At 35.9% G+C, this 17,046-nt stretch overlaps 1 protein-coding gene across 2 annotated transcripts in view; it reads left to right on the forward strand.

The window, feature by feature from the left end:
- The window catches only part of BAZ1A (bromodomain adjacent to zinc finger domain 1A), an 83,887-nt gene extending 68,195 nt beyond the window's left edge, over window positions 1–15,692 (forward strand). Inside the window, exons 21-27 of one of the 2 annotated variants that reach the window (XM_040256771.1) lie at window positions 129–277; window positions 6,822–7,069; window positions 7,156–7,382; window positions 9,277–9,746; window positions 12,773–12,915; window positions 14,222–14,309; window positions 14,699–15,490. In XM_040256771.1, the coding sequence (XP_040112705.1) occupies window positions 129–277; window positions 6,822–7,069; window positions 7,156–7,382; window positions 9,277–9,746; window positions 12,773–12,915; window positions 14,222–14,309; window positions 14,699–14,895 (1,522 nt within the window). In that variant the 3' untranslated portion in view covers window positions 14,896–15,490. Of the gene's footprint in view, window positions 1–128; window positions 278–6,821; window positions 7,070–7,155; window positions 7,383–9,276; window positions 9,747–12,772; window positions 12,916–14,221; window positions 14,310–14,698 lie in introns of both variants that reach the window. The other variant, XM_040256769.1, reaches the window with a different exon arrangement.
- Window positions 15,693–17,046: the final 1,354 nt, after the last annotated feature.

A 17,046-nucleotide genomic window follows, 5' to 3' on the forward strand; every position in this document is an offset into this window, starting at 1 on the left:
GAACTCTTAGAGATTGAGGAAACCATTTCTTACACAGGTGTAAGTAAGGATCTGGATAAGTCAGTGGACTCAAGTTTCATCTAATAGTGGTTTTAAGTACTATAAACTCTTCAATGTTTTAATTGTAGACTTTTGGGCATAAAAACAGAATCTCCAAGTACTGTCTCAACCAGTGCAAGTACACCACAGTCAGTGAGCAACGTGGTTCATCATCTTGCAATGGCACTTTTTCAAATAGAACAGGGTATTGAGAGGCGTTTTCTAAAAGCTCCACTTGGTAAGTATCTGTTTTTAATTCAAAATATGTTATATTTTAAATGCTTTTCAATTACCCCTTAATTAATAGAACTTTACTGGCTGACAGAATAAAATTGATCAACTAATTGGAAAATTTTGAGATTACATTTTCATTTTAAAATATAAGTTCTTTCAGGTGAGATTTATTTAATAATACTTTAAAAATTTATTCTAGGTATTCATTCATTTCAATGAATGTCTGTTTAACTATTTCTGTCCATCTCTTTTATGAATGTTTCTTCCAAAGAGATTACCAAGTCCTATGACTTGCCAGACCCTGAATAATCAAACACTATACATAAATGTATTGTCATTTAAAACAGAACCTCAAAGAAACTACTTAAATGCCCCCCATTAAGGGTATGGCTTAATAATGTGGGTCACTCACCTGAGCATGTGTACGAAGTGCTAAATCAGAAATACCAAGTGTTTCAGGGTACATAGATGAGGAAGTGCTCTACAGTGTATGGTTAGGATGACAGAAATAATTCTATCATGAGTATCTTTTAGTAGTTATGAAATTAATGTGCTTTTTAGGACTAATCTAGGAAACATAATCCTTATGTTTTTAGGAAAATATGTTTCAAGTTCCAAATCAATTTTCATATTATAACTGCCTCTAGTTCGCTGTGGTCTTTCTGAAAAACTGAATTAATTTATAATTCATTATATTGAGATAGTTTATATCTCAATAGTGAGGTACTAGAAGAAACAGTTGTTTTAAACCTTATCTTTTTGATCTCATATTGAGAGAGAGTCTTGAGTAGACTAAAATCCTTTAAAAATGATTTGAATGTTAATGTTTTGAGTAGTAAGAACAAAGTTTTCATAAATATATGGTGCTTGAAACATTAGTATATTTGTAAATTATCTATTTTTAAAATGAAGAATTTGTAGTTAGTATCTCATTGTTCTAATAAGCCTGTCCATATTTTAATTTTCTTATAAATTGATAATTCCACCATGAGCTTAATAACTCACTTTTCACATTGAAAGTAACATTTGTAAGAAATAAAATACATATAATCACAAAGATTCAAATTTGTGTTTGTTGTATCACTGTTGTCTTCAGTATTTCCTAATACTTTCTATGTCAAAATCAAATTATGTATATAAGGGATCTCTGTATTGTTTCTTACAAACACATGTGAATTTACAGTTATTTCAATTAAAAGTTATTTGTAAGTCATAGGACTCTTATAAGTGTAAAATGTTATTACTACTATTAATTCTATTAATTCTGTGATTCCAAAAGGGGTATGGGAATAAAATGTAATTCTGATGATTTTTCCACTTCTGAAATTGCCATCAATTAAAGCTATTTATAGGTTTGGTGAGGGGGGATCAAATTTATTATTTAATATGTTTGAATTTTCATCAGTACCTTTTATTAAATATTTAGACAAAGGGAAAACATTGACACTGAGAGATATTGCAGTTTACATCTAATAGATTATACAAGAGCAGAGAACTATAGTGTTCCCTATGCTTGTTTGTATACAGCAGTGTTTAGACATTCATTTCATCCTGAGACATATAAAAGAAAAAATAAATGAAATAAGACAAATTCAACTTACGTTACTTACTTTGTAAGTGTTCAGCTTACCTTACTTTGTAAATGTTGGTCAGAGTAAGATGTTGATCATTTGTAATAATGGATGTTACCGCCTACCATTGCTGCCTCAAAGCTAATAGAACTGGTGTCTGTAATTCTTTAAGCCTTTGAATGCTCTATTTTGAATGAAACAGCAGGAAATGGAAGTATCTCTAGGGTTTTAAGGTAGTCTAAATATTTGGAGAAAGGTAATCAAGAATATGTACTTAATCCAGGAGAGAAAACGGTGTTCCACTTTATGAATATTTGAGATAGAAAACATTAAAATTCTCTATTTTTGATAATTTTTCAACATAGCAAATTAACTATAGTAGAAATTTTCCCAGTTTAACTTCAGAAATTATTTCAGTTTCTTGAAGAATCAAATAAGTAAAATTTCTACTTATGTTCCACCTTCTCTAGATGTCCCTCTTATTCTAGTGATCAACCACATTGATAAAACTTGGCTTTTTTAACTTGGGGAACATAATCATATTTCACTTAATTTTAGGTAAGATGTGATAATTGTTTTAGGTTGATAATTTAATAATTTATTAAGTCATGCTTATGGTTAAACCCTTAAGCTGTGGGGGGAAATTGTCAAACTAACTTTATCAATTTGAAACTTGGTAACACAGAAATTAATAAAGATCAAAAAAGGGAGATAGAAAAAAAAAAGGGACAAGAAAAAGAGGAAGATCAATCTAGTATGAGAGATGATAAATATTTAACTTTTTAAAGAATTTTATATTTTTAAGGAATTATGATTTTACTGTTGAATATTGATTTACATTTTTAGCTTTTGAAAGAAAAACCTTAAATTTGGTTTTTTGGAGAGAATAGGGTTGAGGGCAAGCTTATCAAACTGACTGGATCATAGGAATCTTCTTAAAATTTTTCTTTCTCTTGATACATTTCATACCTCAGCTAATCAAACTCTTTTACCCTGTTATATAAAAAACTGACATTGTTTAACCTTAGTATACTTAGTTATTGTTAAAGAATGAACATCTATGGAATTTATGTGTACTTGTTTTACATATAGTATTTATTCACATTGTTTTTTCCTTTATGAGCACAGGGAGAATTCTGGAGTAGGAGATGTTATTGTTTTATTTCCTAGGGAAGCCTGCATGGCATGGTGACATGAATTACTGTATAGTGGCAGTTAACAGCATAAAATCTCCTGGTGTGATATTTGATCATATGAATCTACCAATATTTTATATTAGTAAAATGCATTTAATTAGCAATATCTTGAGGAATTTATCTGTACTAGCTTAATGGAAAATGAAAGACATTTCTGCCCTTGAGAATTGTATAATCTGGAGAAGCAAAGTTTAAGATGAGAAAACAATTAACAGAAAAAATGGAATCAATTTTATATACTATTTTTTATCCTTTCTAAAGTAGTTATATGAAAATAGAAAAATATGGACATCCATTTATATTTCATATTTAGAATATTTTAAATGGATTGGAGTAGGTAGGATAAAAATGGAGCTACCACTGGGTTATTTTTCTTAAAACACATCTTGGATCAAAACCCATAGTTTCACCCGCTGTTGAGTCAAGAACCAGTCAAACTGACTTTTAATGTTCCAAAGGTTTGTCGTAATTTTTCTTCCATTCTTCCACATTGGTCTCTGCAATCTTATTTCTTGCCATTACCAATAAGAATACCCTCTGATTTACCCAGAAATATTTCTTTAAGATCTTTCAACTAGCAGCTCTTGTTGCTTTCTTCCTTGGAGAGTCCCACTTAGGCCAGAACTTTCCATGAAGACTTACATTAGAAAATTAGGATAAATAGAAGCACAAAATGAGAGGAAGGAAGTAAATCACATGAACTATATTATTGCATTTATGTCCCTCTTTGCTAATATTTCTCTTTAGCTTTGTCTGAAGAGTCATTTGACCCATCCATTTTTCTCCTTCGCTCATTGAGTTATACAATTATTTTTAGAGATCTAGATGCTTTTTCAAATGGCTTGGTCATTTATGCATATTTTCAAATTTTTATTTCTTAAGACATGTTAAACACGGTTAATTTATATAGTGTCTAATTCTGTGTCTCATGCCTCTTTGTGGATCAGATTCTGCAGGCTCTTGCTTATAGTGTTTTGTTTTCACATGTGCCTTGTGGGTTTTGACTATTAACTCACTCCATAGAACTTAATCTGCAGAAGTTTCTTCATTGCAGAGATTTGCCGTTGTTTCTGCCATTCCTGAGGTCACCAGGTCAGTTCAGTCGCTCAGTCGTGTCCGACTCTTTGTGACCCCATGGAATACAGCATGCCAGGCCTCCCTGTCCATCACTAATTCCTGGAGTCCACTCAACTCATGTCCATTGAGTCGGTGATGCCATCCAACTGTCTCATTATCTGTCGTCCCCTTCTCCTCCCACCTTCAATCTTTCCCAGTATCAGGGTCCTTTCAAGAGTCAGCTGTCCTCATCAAGTGGCCAAAGTATTGGAGTTTCCCCTTCAACATCAGTCCTTTGATGAATATTCAGGACTGATTACCTTTAGGATAGACTGGTTGGATCTCCTTGCAGTCCAACGGACTCCCAGTTTGAAAGCATCAATTCTTCAGCATTCAGCTTTCTTTACAGTCCAACTCTCACATCCATACATGACCACTGGAAAAACCATAGCCTTGACTAGACGGACCTTTGTTGGCAAAGTAATATCTCTGCTTTTGAATATGCTATCTAGGTTGGTCACAACTTTTCTTCCAAGGAGTAAGCGTCTTTTACTTTCATGGCTGCAATCACCATCTGCCGTGATTTTGGGGCCCCCCAAAATAAAGTCTGACACTGTTTCCACTGTTTCTCCATATATTTGCCATGAAGTGATGGGACCAGATGCCATGATCTTATTTTTCTGAATGCTGAGCTTTAAGCCAACTTTTTCACTCTCCTCTTTCACTTTCATCAAGAGGCTCTTTAGTTCTTCTTCACTTTTTGCCATAAGGGCGGTATCATCTGCATATCTGAGGTTATTGCTATTTCTCCTGGCAATCTTGATTCCAGCTTGTGCTTCCTCCAGCCCAGCATTTCTCATGATGTACTCTGCATAGAAGTTAAATAAGCAGGGTGACAATATACAGCCTTGATGTACTCCTTTTCCTATTTGGAACCAGTCTGTTGTTCCATGTCCAGTTCTAACTGTTACTTCCTGACCTTCATATAGGTTTCTCAAGAGGCAGGTCAAATGGTCTGGTATTCCCATCTCTTTCAGAATTTTCCACAGTTTATTGTGATCCACACAATTAAAGGCTTTGGCATAGTCAATAAAGCAGAAATAGATGTTTTTCTAGAACTCTGGTCACCTGGGCCACTTTAAAATCTTAGCTTGTGTTTTTTTAGGTTTTAAACCTGTTCAAGGCTTTGCTTGTAGTTACATAAAATAGATATATTTCCCCTTTCCACCCAATATCACACTCTAGATGAGCAGATTTCCTTGCCTGCTTCCTTCTTTGTAGTACCTGTTTCCACCCTGACACTTAACAGATGCAGCCTTTTGGGGCCCTAACTTTTAAGGGAAGATTGACCACAGTGAGTGCGCCCTAGGTTTCATGTCCTGTCTCTCCCTTCTGCCTAACAGTCAAAAAAAAAGTTCAAGATCTACTGGTGTTTGATAGGTCTCTTGCTTTATGACTTCCCCTCATTGTGTACATCTTCATCCTCCCAGCTATATTAAAATTTTCTTAAGAGCAGGGGTCATAGAGTAGACTTGTTTCATATCTTCTAAAATGCTGCATATTGGAGGGAAAATACAATGCAGGAATAATAACAATAGAAGCATTTACACTGTGACAGAGAGTGTACATATCTTACGTATATTATCTCATTTAATCAGCGGTATAAGCTAGCCACATACTGCTGCTGAGGCACCTGAGGTACCTTAAGTACCTTGCCCAGCTGTATAGGGGAGCTAGTGCTCACCTCAAGGCAGATTGACTCCATAGCCTATGTTTTCTTAACTGTCATGCTGCTATCCATGAGATTCCATTTGAGGATATATCTTGCAGAATTTTGATGTGATGTGGTATGCACTTTATAGTTAAGTATAATGTCTTAGGAAAACTAAGGTAGTTGCAGTAGTGAAGATCAATTTGAGGTCAATATCACATGCCAATGTAAAATGATAGACTAGCTAGATTAATAGCATCCAGTCAAATGATTCTTAATAGAGTCAAGTGTTTCTGTATAAAAATTGGTACTGAAAGTTATTTTTAAGGGGATATTAACATTTTTTAAATTTACCTTATTTTAAAAATAATATTTTCTTAGATACAGGAGGCAATATAGTTGGCATTTATGCATAATTGATATTTTTAGTAACAGTTTCATTGAACCATATTTCACATATATAAAATTCACCCTTTTTAAATTGTTCTGTTCAGTGGTTTTTAATGTATTCACAGTTGTACTGTTATGCACCGCCAACTTCAGAACATTTTCATTAGCCCCAAAAGAAACCTCAAATATGATTGAGACTTAACTTAAAGAGCAATCGGTCTTTTATCTGCAAATGAGGCAGTGACATTCTTGATTCATATGAATAGTAGCTGACTTGTTATTGTATTTAGCCAACTTTCTAAATAAGATCAAGATTTGATACAAAGAACTAGATTGCTAGATTGAGAACACATTGCCCTAAGTTATTTTTCTCTTTTAACTGTTGAAATCCCCAAGGATTTGTTTTACAGATTTAAGTAATTCTTCATGTCATAAACAAGGTGTGGCTCAGCAAATTTTCTTTATCATAAATTTTTTGTTTTTAATATCAATATGGTCTTTTTGTGAAGTATTAGGAGAGAAGAACTCTAAATTCTTACCTATTTAACAATACCAAGAAAAATAGTTCTAGGAGATGTCTAGGGTTTGCCTAGGAAGTTTTAATTACTTTCCCTTTCATTTAAGATGCCAGTGACAGTGGGCGTTCTTATAAAACAGTCCTGGACCGTTGGAGAGAGTCTCTCCTTTCTTCTGCTAGTCTATCCCAAGTCTTTCTTCATCTCTCCACCCTGGATCGTAGTGTGATATGGTCTAAATCTATACTGAATGCCCGTTGCAAGATATGCCGAAAGAAGGGTGATGCTGAAAACATGGTACTTTGTGATGGCTGTGATCGGGGTCACCATACCTACTGCGTTCGACCGAAGCTCAAGGTATTTTTTTTTCTTCTTCTGCTTCTCAGATTAGAATTGAGATTTTGAGTGAGAGGTGATTACTGATCATTTATGTGATTTATCAGACTGTGCCGGAAGGAGACTGGTTTTGTCCAGAGTGTCGGCCAAAGCAGCGTTCTAGAAGACTCTCCTCTAGACAGAGACCATCCTTGGAAAGTGATGATGAGATGGAAGGTAGTATGGAAGGTGAGGATGATGAAGTTGATGATGATGAAGAAGAGGGTCCAAGTGAAGAGGAAGAGTATGAGGTAGAACAAGATGAAGATGATTCTCAAGAAGAAGAAGAAGTCAGGTAAATCCTAACATGAAATAAAATGAGAGTTCGTGAGTCATGACTAGGCAATCTCTTGACTTTTCAAACAAATGGAATGGTTGGGCCTCTAATTTTTAAAAAACAAGTGTGCAGTGTAGTGTTGTAAAGTTCCTCTTGTTTTTTATGTATTATAAACATATGAAATTATTCCCAAAGGAGTATAGTCCTTGTGTGAACTTAGCCAGGTAACAAAGTCAAGTATGAGTTTAAGTTTGGATAGGATGTCAAGTCAGAGCCTCATTAAGGTTATTACTTTAAGGTTTTTACTTTAGCAAGCAGTCCAGAGGACAGCTAGGAGATACAGATGAGCACAGCTCTGGATGCATGTTCTGCTTTCTCAAGAAGTTATACCCAAATATTGGTGATCTTGGTAGTCAACAGCGAGAAATGCCAGGAAGCACGTTGTATTTTTATACTCCTGCCACGTCAGCACCTACTACACTACTACACTATACTGGTGCATAGCCAAGTATTTGACAACTTAGCACAAGCTGTGTCACCCAGGCCTAATGAATGGATTTGGTTATTCCTGCTGGGCAGTCTCTTCTTGTTTGTCTCTAAGACTCTCCATCTGTTTTCAACATTTGAACTCCGTTCATGTGGAATCGCTTCCCAGATGGTTCAGTGGTAAAGAATCCACCTGCCTACACAGGAGATGCAGGTTCAGTCCCTGAGTCGGGAAGATCCCCTGTAGTAGGAGATGGCTGCCGATTCCAGTGTTCTTGCCTGGTAAATTCCACAAGAGAGGAGCCTCGAGGGCTATAGTCCATGGGGTTGCAAAGAAGTGGACAGGGCTGAGCGACTGAGCATGCACACATGACATACTTGGAACCAAGAAAGTGAGTGTGCAGCAAGGGCAACTGGAATGACACAGTCCAAAAAGGTCACAGCCCGAGGGAGGTGAGAGAGAGCCAGCCCCTCTACTTCCAGCAAGTTGTTCACTAGTGCCGACTCAGCAGGATTACATTAAGCATAAAGACAATGAAGAACTTGGAAAATTCTTGGAAATATTTTAGGCAAACCAGAGGTTCAGGTATATGGGGAGATGGATATAGGAGGCTTAATGGGATTGTATCATCTTTATCTGCAACATAAAGGCAATTAAAAGGTTGAATATAGTTTGGTATCTTACAGTAAACATCAAAATACAGCAAAGAGATTCTTGGCCTGGTGTTGAGGAATAGTAGGTTTAAGGCCTACTTTTGTGGGACCCATTGGCCAAAACTGTAGGTTACCTCAGTATCAATAATAGTGAAGAGTGACAGTCTCCTGAAGCATATGGAAACTAAAGATTTGCATTTTAAGTTTTCAACATGGTCAAGTCCATTTATTCAGTTCTTCTGAGGATCTGATTGCAGTTTATTCATGACTTAGGATTTGATTTTCATGGTGATGTGCTGGAGTTATACTGAGAAATTATTACAGGTTCTCCTTGCATTACAAAGAAATAAATGAAAGTACATTTTAGATTTCGTCAGTTCTAAGTTTAAAAAAAAAGTGAAAGATGGTCACTCAGTCATGTCCAACTCTTTGCAATCCCATGGACTATAGCTCTCCAGGCTCCTCTGTCCATGGAATTCTCCAAGAAAGAATACTGGAGTGGGTTGCCATTTCCTTCTCCAGGGGATCTTTCTGACACAGGGATCAAACCCAGGTCTCCTGCATTGCAAGCAGATTCTCTACCCTCCGAACTACCAGGGGAAAAAACTGAATAATAAGGATGTTACTTATCCATGTGTTACTGAGGATAAGTCTCAGTAACACATAAGTTGTGTGTGTTAAACTCATTGGCTGAATAGTAGAACAAGGGGATAGATGTATCATATGTGCATCATTGCTCTGTACAGTAATTGTTTTCTAACACTGTTTATAGCCCACCAAAACGAGGAAGACCACAAGTTAGATTACCAATTAAAACAAGAGGGAGACTTAGCTCATCTTTCTCAAGTCGTGGCCAACGACAAGACCCTGGAAGATATACTTCACGGAGTCAGCAGAGTACACCGAAAACAACTATTTCTTCTAAAACTACTGGTAGAAGCCTAAGAAAGATAAAATCTGCTCCTCCTACAGAAACTAAATCTTTAAGAATCTCCAGTCGTTCTACTCGCCAGAGTCATGGCCCACTGCAAGCAGATGTATTTGTGGAACTACTTAGTCCTCGTAGAAAGCGCAGAGGCAGGAAGAGTGCTAATAACACACCAGAAAATAGTCCCAACTTCCCTAACTTCCGGGTGATTGCCACAAAGTCAAGTGAGCAGTCAAGTCCTCTAAATGTTGCTTCAAAACTTTCCCTCCAAGATAGTGAATCCAAGAGAAGAGGCAGGAAAAGACAATCTGCAGGTATGAAGATTCTAAATTAATCTGTTTTCACCTAAGAAAATTGAGTAATCTGGAACGATTGAATGTTGAGATAGTTTGTATCATTTTTGAAAGGCTGTCCACTATACAGAGTTTTTAGGGAGCAACCTGACCTGAAGCATAATGTTCAAGGAAGGGGCAGCTCTTTGGGGAATAAAGGTAAACTACACTGCTAGTGTTTGTAGTAGTGTAGCAGAGTACTTGAAAGAAATTTGCTAACAGCGTTTTGTGATCAATGGAGAAATTTGGCCAAAACTTGAATGCTGAGGTCCAGCCTCGGCAGGATCCGGGGGTACCCTCAGGATGAACGGCGTTGGCAAGAGCAGAGAGAGAGACCAGACTAGGGTGTGCAGAAGGGTCTGATGGTCTGCTGTTCTGCTGCTGCAGCTTTATTTTTCACAGTAGTTTTTATACCCTAAGTTAGTACATTTCTAAAGGGAAATGAGAGAAGTGTACAGAGTTAGTCCAACATTACATCAGTTTGTCCTTTACGACACCCAAGATGTTTTCTACATACTTCTTTGTTTATGAGAGTCTTTTCCATAGTAGACTTTTGTGCATTATCTTCTGGCCTTGAGCTTAACAGAAAACAGAAAAGTTGCAGTCTCATAGGGTAAAGGTACAGCAGGTTGCAACATAGTAGAAATGAAACATAAAGGTCAGCTCTCTTGCAAAAGTCACCAGCTAAATTTATACTCTTGGCTAAAATTAACAATTGTTTTATTGTTTTCACACTAGTGCTAAACTCTTATCTTCTAAATTCCTGACAATAGTTTTTATTGTACAGCCTCAGCACATTAAGAGCAAGAACACAGCAGGCAAGCGTTGATCCAGTAACAACTTTATAGAATGACATTTTTTATGTTTTCTAATAGGGCTTGCTCACCCCCCGAAGGGCTCTGTGCCTATTAGGGCCTTTTGTGTGTTCAGGTTCTTTATGCTGTTTATGATTAAGGTTTTGTGAACAGTCATGTGCATTAGTACCAAGGGCATAAACACATTAGTCAAGCAAACTAAAATGCTAGCAAAAGGGGTTCAGATTGAAATACTCTTCTCATCCCGGATAATCTTATAGGATGCCACTGTCCGGGGGACATTTTGATTAAAGTTTTAAGTTGATTTTGTTCTGAAAGAGATCAGGGAATGCCTTCTGCCTGTGTCACAGAAATTAGGGAGCAGTCTAGTATAGCAAGCATCAGAAAGATAGATATCATCTTTAAGGTGAATGCCGGGGCAGCTTTTCGAAATCCCTGGAGTCCTGATCTGCCTTGCTTGTCAGGTCTTCTCCTCATGACCTTGTCATGGGTGGGATCTCGTGTGCTGGCTCCCAGCACTTGAACAACCTCAGTATATCACATTATAATACATTTCATTCTCATCCACCTTTGCTTCCTTCAAAACGTCCATACTCAACATCACCTAGACAAGCTCCAATTGGTAATTTGGTAAGGTTCCCACCTGATATACTGAATTTGGGGACAAGGGAGAGTTGGGAACATTAATATTGTTAGAGGGTAATTACCAGCTATCTTTTTTATTCTGATAATTTTTTAAATATTTATATATAATATATAAATTGTTTACATACATATAGGGCTATGTTGTTTTTATCATATTTATTATATGATAAATTATTTGTCACATTTATCTATGTAATCTCTTTACCCATTTAACTCTTTAATGCTGTATCCTCTTTTTTCTTTATCAGTGGTAATAAAACCTTGATATTTCAAAAAGAAGTTACACATAAAAAATGCTACTAGTCATTGACATAAATACACTACTATTTGTAAAATAGATAGCTAATGGGAAGCAACTTTATAGCACAGGGAGCTCAGCTCATTGCTCTATGACAACCTCAAGGGGTGGGATGGGGGAGGCAGGGCAGGTGTGAGGAAGGCTCAAGAGGGAAGGGTTATATGTATACTTATAGCTGATACACACTGTTGTACAGCACCAACACAGCATTGTAAAGCAGTTATCCTCCAATTAAAATTTTAATGCTAATTACTGTTCTTTGAAGAATTTTAGGTAGCTTGTACTGCATAAACACATGACAGGATTAATTCATTGGTGAAAGAATGCAACAATGCAGTCCTCAGGTTGTCAGGTTTGGTGGGTTGTGGATATGAGGTAACTTTGTACCAAGATCTAATTGAGCTTTTCCTATCCTCTTACGTGTTTTGCTCTTCCACAATCCTGAACCCCAAGCTATTTGGAAAATAATACACCTGAAGCATTTTTATTAAAAAAAAAAAAACCTTGCTGGAAAAAAATGTTTTTAACCGATTTGTAACATGGTTGTAAGGACAAATAAACAGGGAAATGTGTGGATTTACATTTAAGCAGGGAATTTAAACACCTAGATTTATCTATGGACTATGCTACCCTTTCCTGCTAATTCATACACCTTAGATCTCATGATATACCTTAAATTTTATGAAAAAGCATTTTGATTTAAGGAAATTCTCCATATGAAGTTAGATTTCTAAGAACAATCTTTTATTTCATCATTGAGAAATATTTTCTGTTATGCAAGGTAATTTATAAAGAGGCCAGGTTTCTAGATCTGAAGAGGTTATTTTCTTAAGGATGTATTTCAAGAAATACCAGACGATTGCTTGCTTTCATCTTACTGTAGTTGAAAACATATTTTTAGAACAACCCAAAAACTTTGTGTTCTAGAATTACTTTTGTATTACACTCTTTATACACCAATCTATTCCCAATGAGTGTTTATTTCAATTTGAAATTTTTAAGATCAAAAGAAAATAATGAACACTTGGTCCAGATTTACCTGTCTCTCAGAATATATGTTAGTTTAACATCAGGGTGTAGAGTGTTGATTTTCTGTTTGAATGTAGTTTGTATTTATATGCCTTATTTAACTTATTGTTAAATATTGTTAGGGAGTGATTACCAGCTATCTTTTTTATTCTGATAATTGTTTGTATTGACCAAATACTTCATTTTATCATCACCTAAAGTTAATATAATTATTTGTTCAGAATCATCCCCTATGACACTTAATCGAAGGAGTTCAGGTCGACAGGGAGGAGTTCATGAACTGTCTGCTTTTGAACAACTTGTTGTGGAATTGGTACGGCATGATGATAGCTGGCCTTTTTTGAAACTCGTTTCTAAAATTCAGGTAATAATACTGGACTGTATAAAATATATTTGTATATATTATCTGATTTAGTCTGCATGGCAACTTGAGGTGGTCAAAATGCTTATTTAGTCACTGTCTACTTAGAAAACAAGGCAAAACTTGGACAGTTGGTTCCTATATTGAAGAAAATGAAGTTAACATAGTCTTCTCAGTCCTTTCTAGTCCTGTGACTGATTCTTATAAACGATGACAGTATGTTGCAGTAACCTCGCTGTTTTTATTCTGTGTAATGAATATGAATAGAGTTGATTCAACTAAGTACCATTTTTGGTACTTCTCTTATGTAAAATAGTGTTTCTTAAACGTTAGCATACACCAGAATCAACGGAGGGCTTGTTAAAACACAGCTGACTGGGCCCCACCCCAGAGTCCTTGAGTCCCTAGGTCTGGGATGATGCCCAAATGATGCTGATAGTGCTGGTCCAGGAACCCCATTTTGAGAAACATTGATATAAAACGTACTCTTAACAGAGATGGCATAACCTAACTAAGGAGTTTGAGGTGGTGCTGTGGTTATTTACATATGTATGGCAGAATATGATGTGCCAGAGCAGAGACAGGGCAGTGTTAAGAGTACTGTACTGGAAGTTATACTGGTCTTGCAGAAGTAGAAAAAAGAGGATAGATTTGAGCATTTCAGAGGGAGGAAATAGCAGGAATTAGAAAGTTTTTTTATGGAAGAAAAATGGAATTTCAACAGTGACAAATGGAATAAGGACATCTTAGGGAAAGAGGACAAGTTAAAGACCTAGAAATGAGAATATGGGAATGATGGATATAGTTTGAATGGAGCAGAGGGTGTATTAGAGGGGCTCAGACACAACTGGATTGTAAAGGGCCTCATTTGTCAATATCAAGGTTTCTGAATGAGAAAGTGACATCATCAGATTTCTGTTTTGAGCCTTATAGAGCCAAAATGTGAAGGGTTAATTGAAATAGCATCTTACAAAAATTAGCTCTCAATTGGACTGCAACTTGTTTTTCCTGAGTAGTTTTTCGTGCCAAATTTTGTTATACATGTTTTACTCTTCATTACAAATGTAGTCATGCTCATTAAAGAAGTTTTTTATAGATACATATATGTGTATATATAGAGAGAGACTTTTACAGTATCAAATAATCTTTTATAACATTATAATGACTAAAATGTATTATGTAATTTTAATGGAATAATAGTATTCAGAGGTTAATATTCAGTTGCTTTTAAGTGCAGAACTTGCATATATTTGACTACTTATCTTCAATAAATTGTCTATAGGAGAGATATATTTGAATTATTTTACAGGTCCCAGACTATTATGACATCATCAAAAAGCCCATTGCCTTAAATATAATTCGTGAAAAAGTGAACAAGTGTGAATATAAATTAGCATGTGAGTAATTTATGTTTTTCTCTCATAATTATTTTTAAGGAAGTAGAGGCTGTTTTTCTTTCAATGATGCCTATTAATGTAATTGTGTAGATGGCATCCCAAGAAATCCCTAAAATGCATATACATGCATATATGGAAATGAAAGATGGATGGGGATTAGATAAGTTAAAGATATTTTATAGAATCTGATCTTAATAGACGTTCTGTACAGTTATATAAAATACATCTAATTAAATATTAAGCTTCAGTTCTTCCACCTTGTTTCAGTTTTCAATTTCTAAAAAGAAAGTGGCCTTACATTTTCTTAATGAGATTTCCAGATATGATACCAACAAAGATTATATTTGTAATTGAATTTCATCTAATCTCATTTGGTTTTTTCATTCTAGCTGAGTTTATTGATGATATTGAATTAATGTTTTCGAACTGCTTTGAGTACAACCCTCGTAACACAAGTGAAGCAAAAGCTGGAACTAGGCTTCAAGCATTTTTTCATATTCAGGCTCAAAAACTTGGACTCCATGTCACATCTGGGAATGTGGATCAAGTTAGCACACCACCGGCTGCAAAAAAGTCACGAATCTAATTTTGTCCTTCTAAAGGATATGAAGAAATCAAATTGTTCATGAAAATGGAAGATTAAATCATGCTCTAAAGCAGACATGTATGTATAAAGCAATAACAGCTGATTGACCACATTGAAGTGTGGCCTGCACTATATTCTCAACTTTAATATTAAGCACTCAGGAGAATGTAGGAAAGATTTCCTTTGCTACAGTTTTGTTCAGTATCTAATAAGTTTGATAGATGTATTGGATACAGTACTGGTTTACAGAGGTTTTTGTACATTTTGAGATCATTCATGTGTCCCAATATCTCAGAAAATATTTTTCCATGTATGATTTATTTTGTCATTGACCTTTTTTTAGAAGTGTGGTATTAAGGGAGATTTATCTACACAGAAAAATCTTCCATTATAGCACAGTTTAGGGAAAAGTATATACATCTAAGAATTGTTTAATGAGCACATTCTTTCAACACTACACATGAATGAATCCAATTTTATATCCTTGAAGTGCTGTACCAGTGCTGGCTGGAGGTATTGAGTCTGAGTTTATTAACTAGATATTTATTTAGCATTCAAAGTAATTTGTGAATTTGTTTTGTATTTATAAAATTTGTACCTGGAAAATGTTCTTTAATTTTTTAAACATTTTATTGTGTTTTTGTTTTATTTCTCTAACTTCCTTAATGATCAGTCAATAAAGGTAACACCCTCCCTTTTCCTTGACAGTTCTTTCAGTTTTACACAACTGTATTATAAGTTTCTATGTACAACTTTTTAAGTGTACAAATAAAATGATACATTTTTTTTTTCAAGTATTCTGAGTTTCTGGGATTTTTTACAAATCAGAATTGGGCTTCTACATGTGATAAATACACATGATAGGAACCAATGTTTTGTTGTACCTGAGGCTCAAGCTGTGAATTGAGTCTTTTCTGCCCAAACCCGTTAGGAGTAAGATACCTCCTGTCAGAACAGTAACATTCTCTCCCAGGGATTCTTATTAAAAAGAAAAAAGAAAGTTAGGAATATACCCACCCGTGTTAAGAAACACAATTCTGAAAATTTTTTTAAAATAAATGCTATTTCCTTTTCAGACAATAACCAGTCTGTTCCAGCCATAGAAAAAAACTGGCCTTATTCACACCCACACCAGCAAAGACAAAATAGGGAACCTAGACCTCACCTTCATAAGGATAAAATGAAGTGTCAACACCCCCACTGGTGTAGGGCCACAGATGACCAAGTACAGATCCTGGACTTTCATCCCCATCAGCCAGGAATGAATGGTCCCTCTATCCCTGTGCAGTGTCAGTGGAGACCTGGTGTGGGGCCAAGACTCACCCAGCAATAACGAGAAGCACCCAATTTCTGGTGGTAACACAGGCTGAGTGGATAACCTTGACTTAACGCTTGCATCTGGCAGTCACAAGGTTCAGCCCCAGCTTCTGTCAGTGGGGTCAGGGAAGGCCAGCTACTGACAGACAGTTTAAATAGCATCTGGAGTCTCATAATGCAAAAAATGTCCATGATTCAATTAAAATTATACCAAGAGCTAGAAGGAACTCAAATTGAAGGGAGAAAAAAGATGCCAACTGCCGGGAGCTAGCACAGGAGATCCCACTCATGACAAAGTCATGTGGAAGAGACCTGACAAGCAAGGCAGATCAGGACTCGAGGGACCCCCTGGACCTGCTCGAGCATCTACCCACAAACCAGAATCTGTCTGTCTTACTATTTTATGCCTTTCACCAACTCTCTGACATTAACAGGGAGCTATCCCCAACCACCTTTCTCTGGAAAAAGTCAACTTAGGGCTTTAGTTAATAAGTCTCCTGGGCATGATAGAAGTGTTTCAATTCAAACCCCTCTGATGGCCTTCTAACTTGCCTGAGAGGTTTATCCGGACTCTTACAACTATGATTGTTCACAGCCTCCCAACCATGACAGGCACGGGAAGCTTAAAACATTCTAAAAATATAGAGCCTTTCGAGGAGATAAAAATTATTAGAATAGTATTGGTGAAGGATTTCATTGTTGAGCCAATGCTTGCTGCCAAGCTTTCATATCTTTTATTCATTGTGTACCCGGGAGTGCATTAATTAATATAGTTGATATATAGAAAAATAAGCAGTAGTCTTGGTATTAACAACATTAGACCTTGAGTTAATA

The sequence above is a fragment of the Oryx dammah genome, unplaced genomic scaffold (assembly GCF_014754425.2).
Source record: "Oryx dammah isolate SB20612 unplaced genomic scaffold, SCBI_Odam_1.1 HiC_scaffold_16, whole genome shotgun sequence".
Classification (NCBI taxonomy): Eukaryota; Metazoa; Chordata; class Mammalia; order Artiodactyla; family Bovidae; genus Oryx; species Oryx dammah.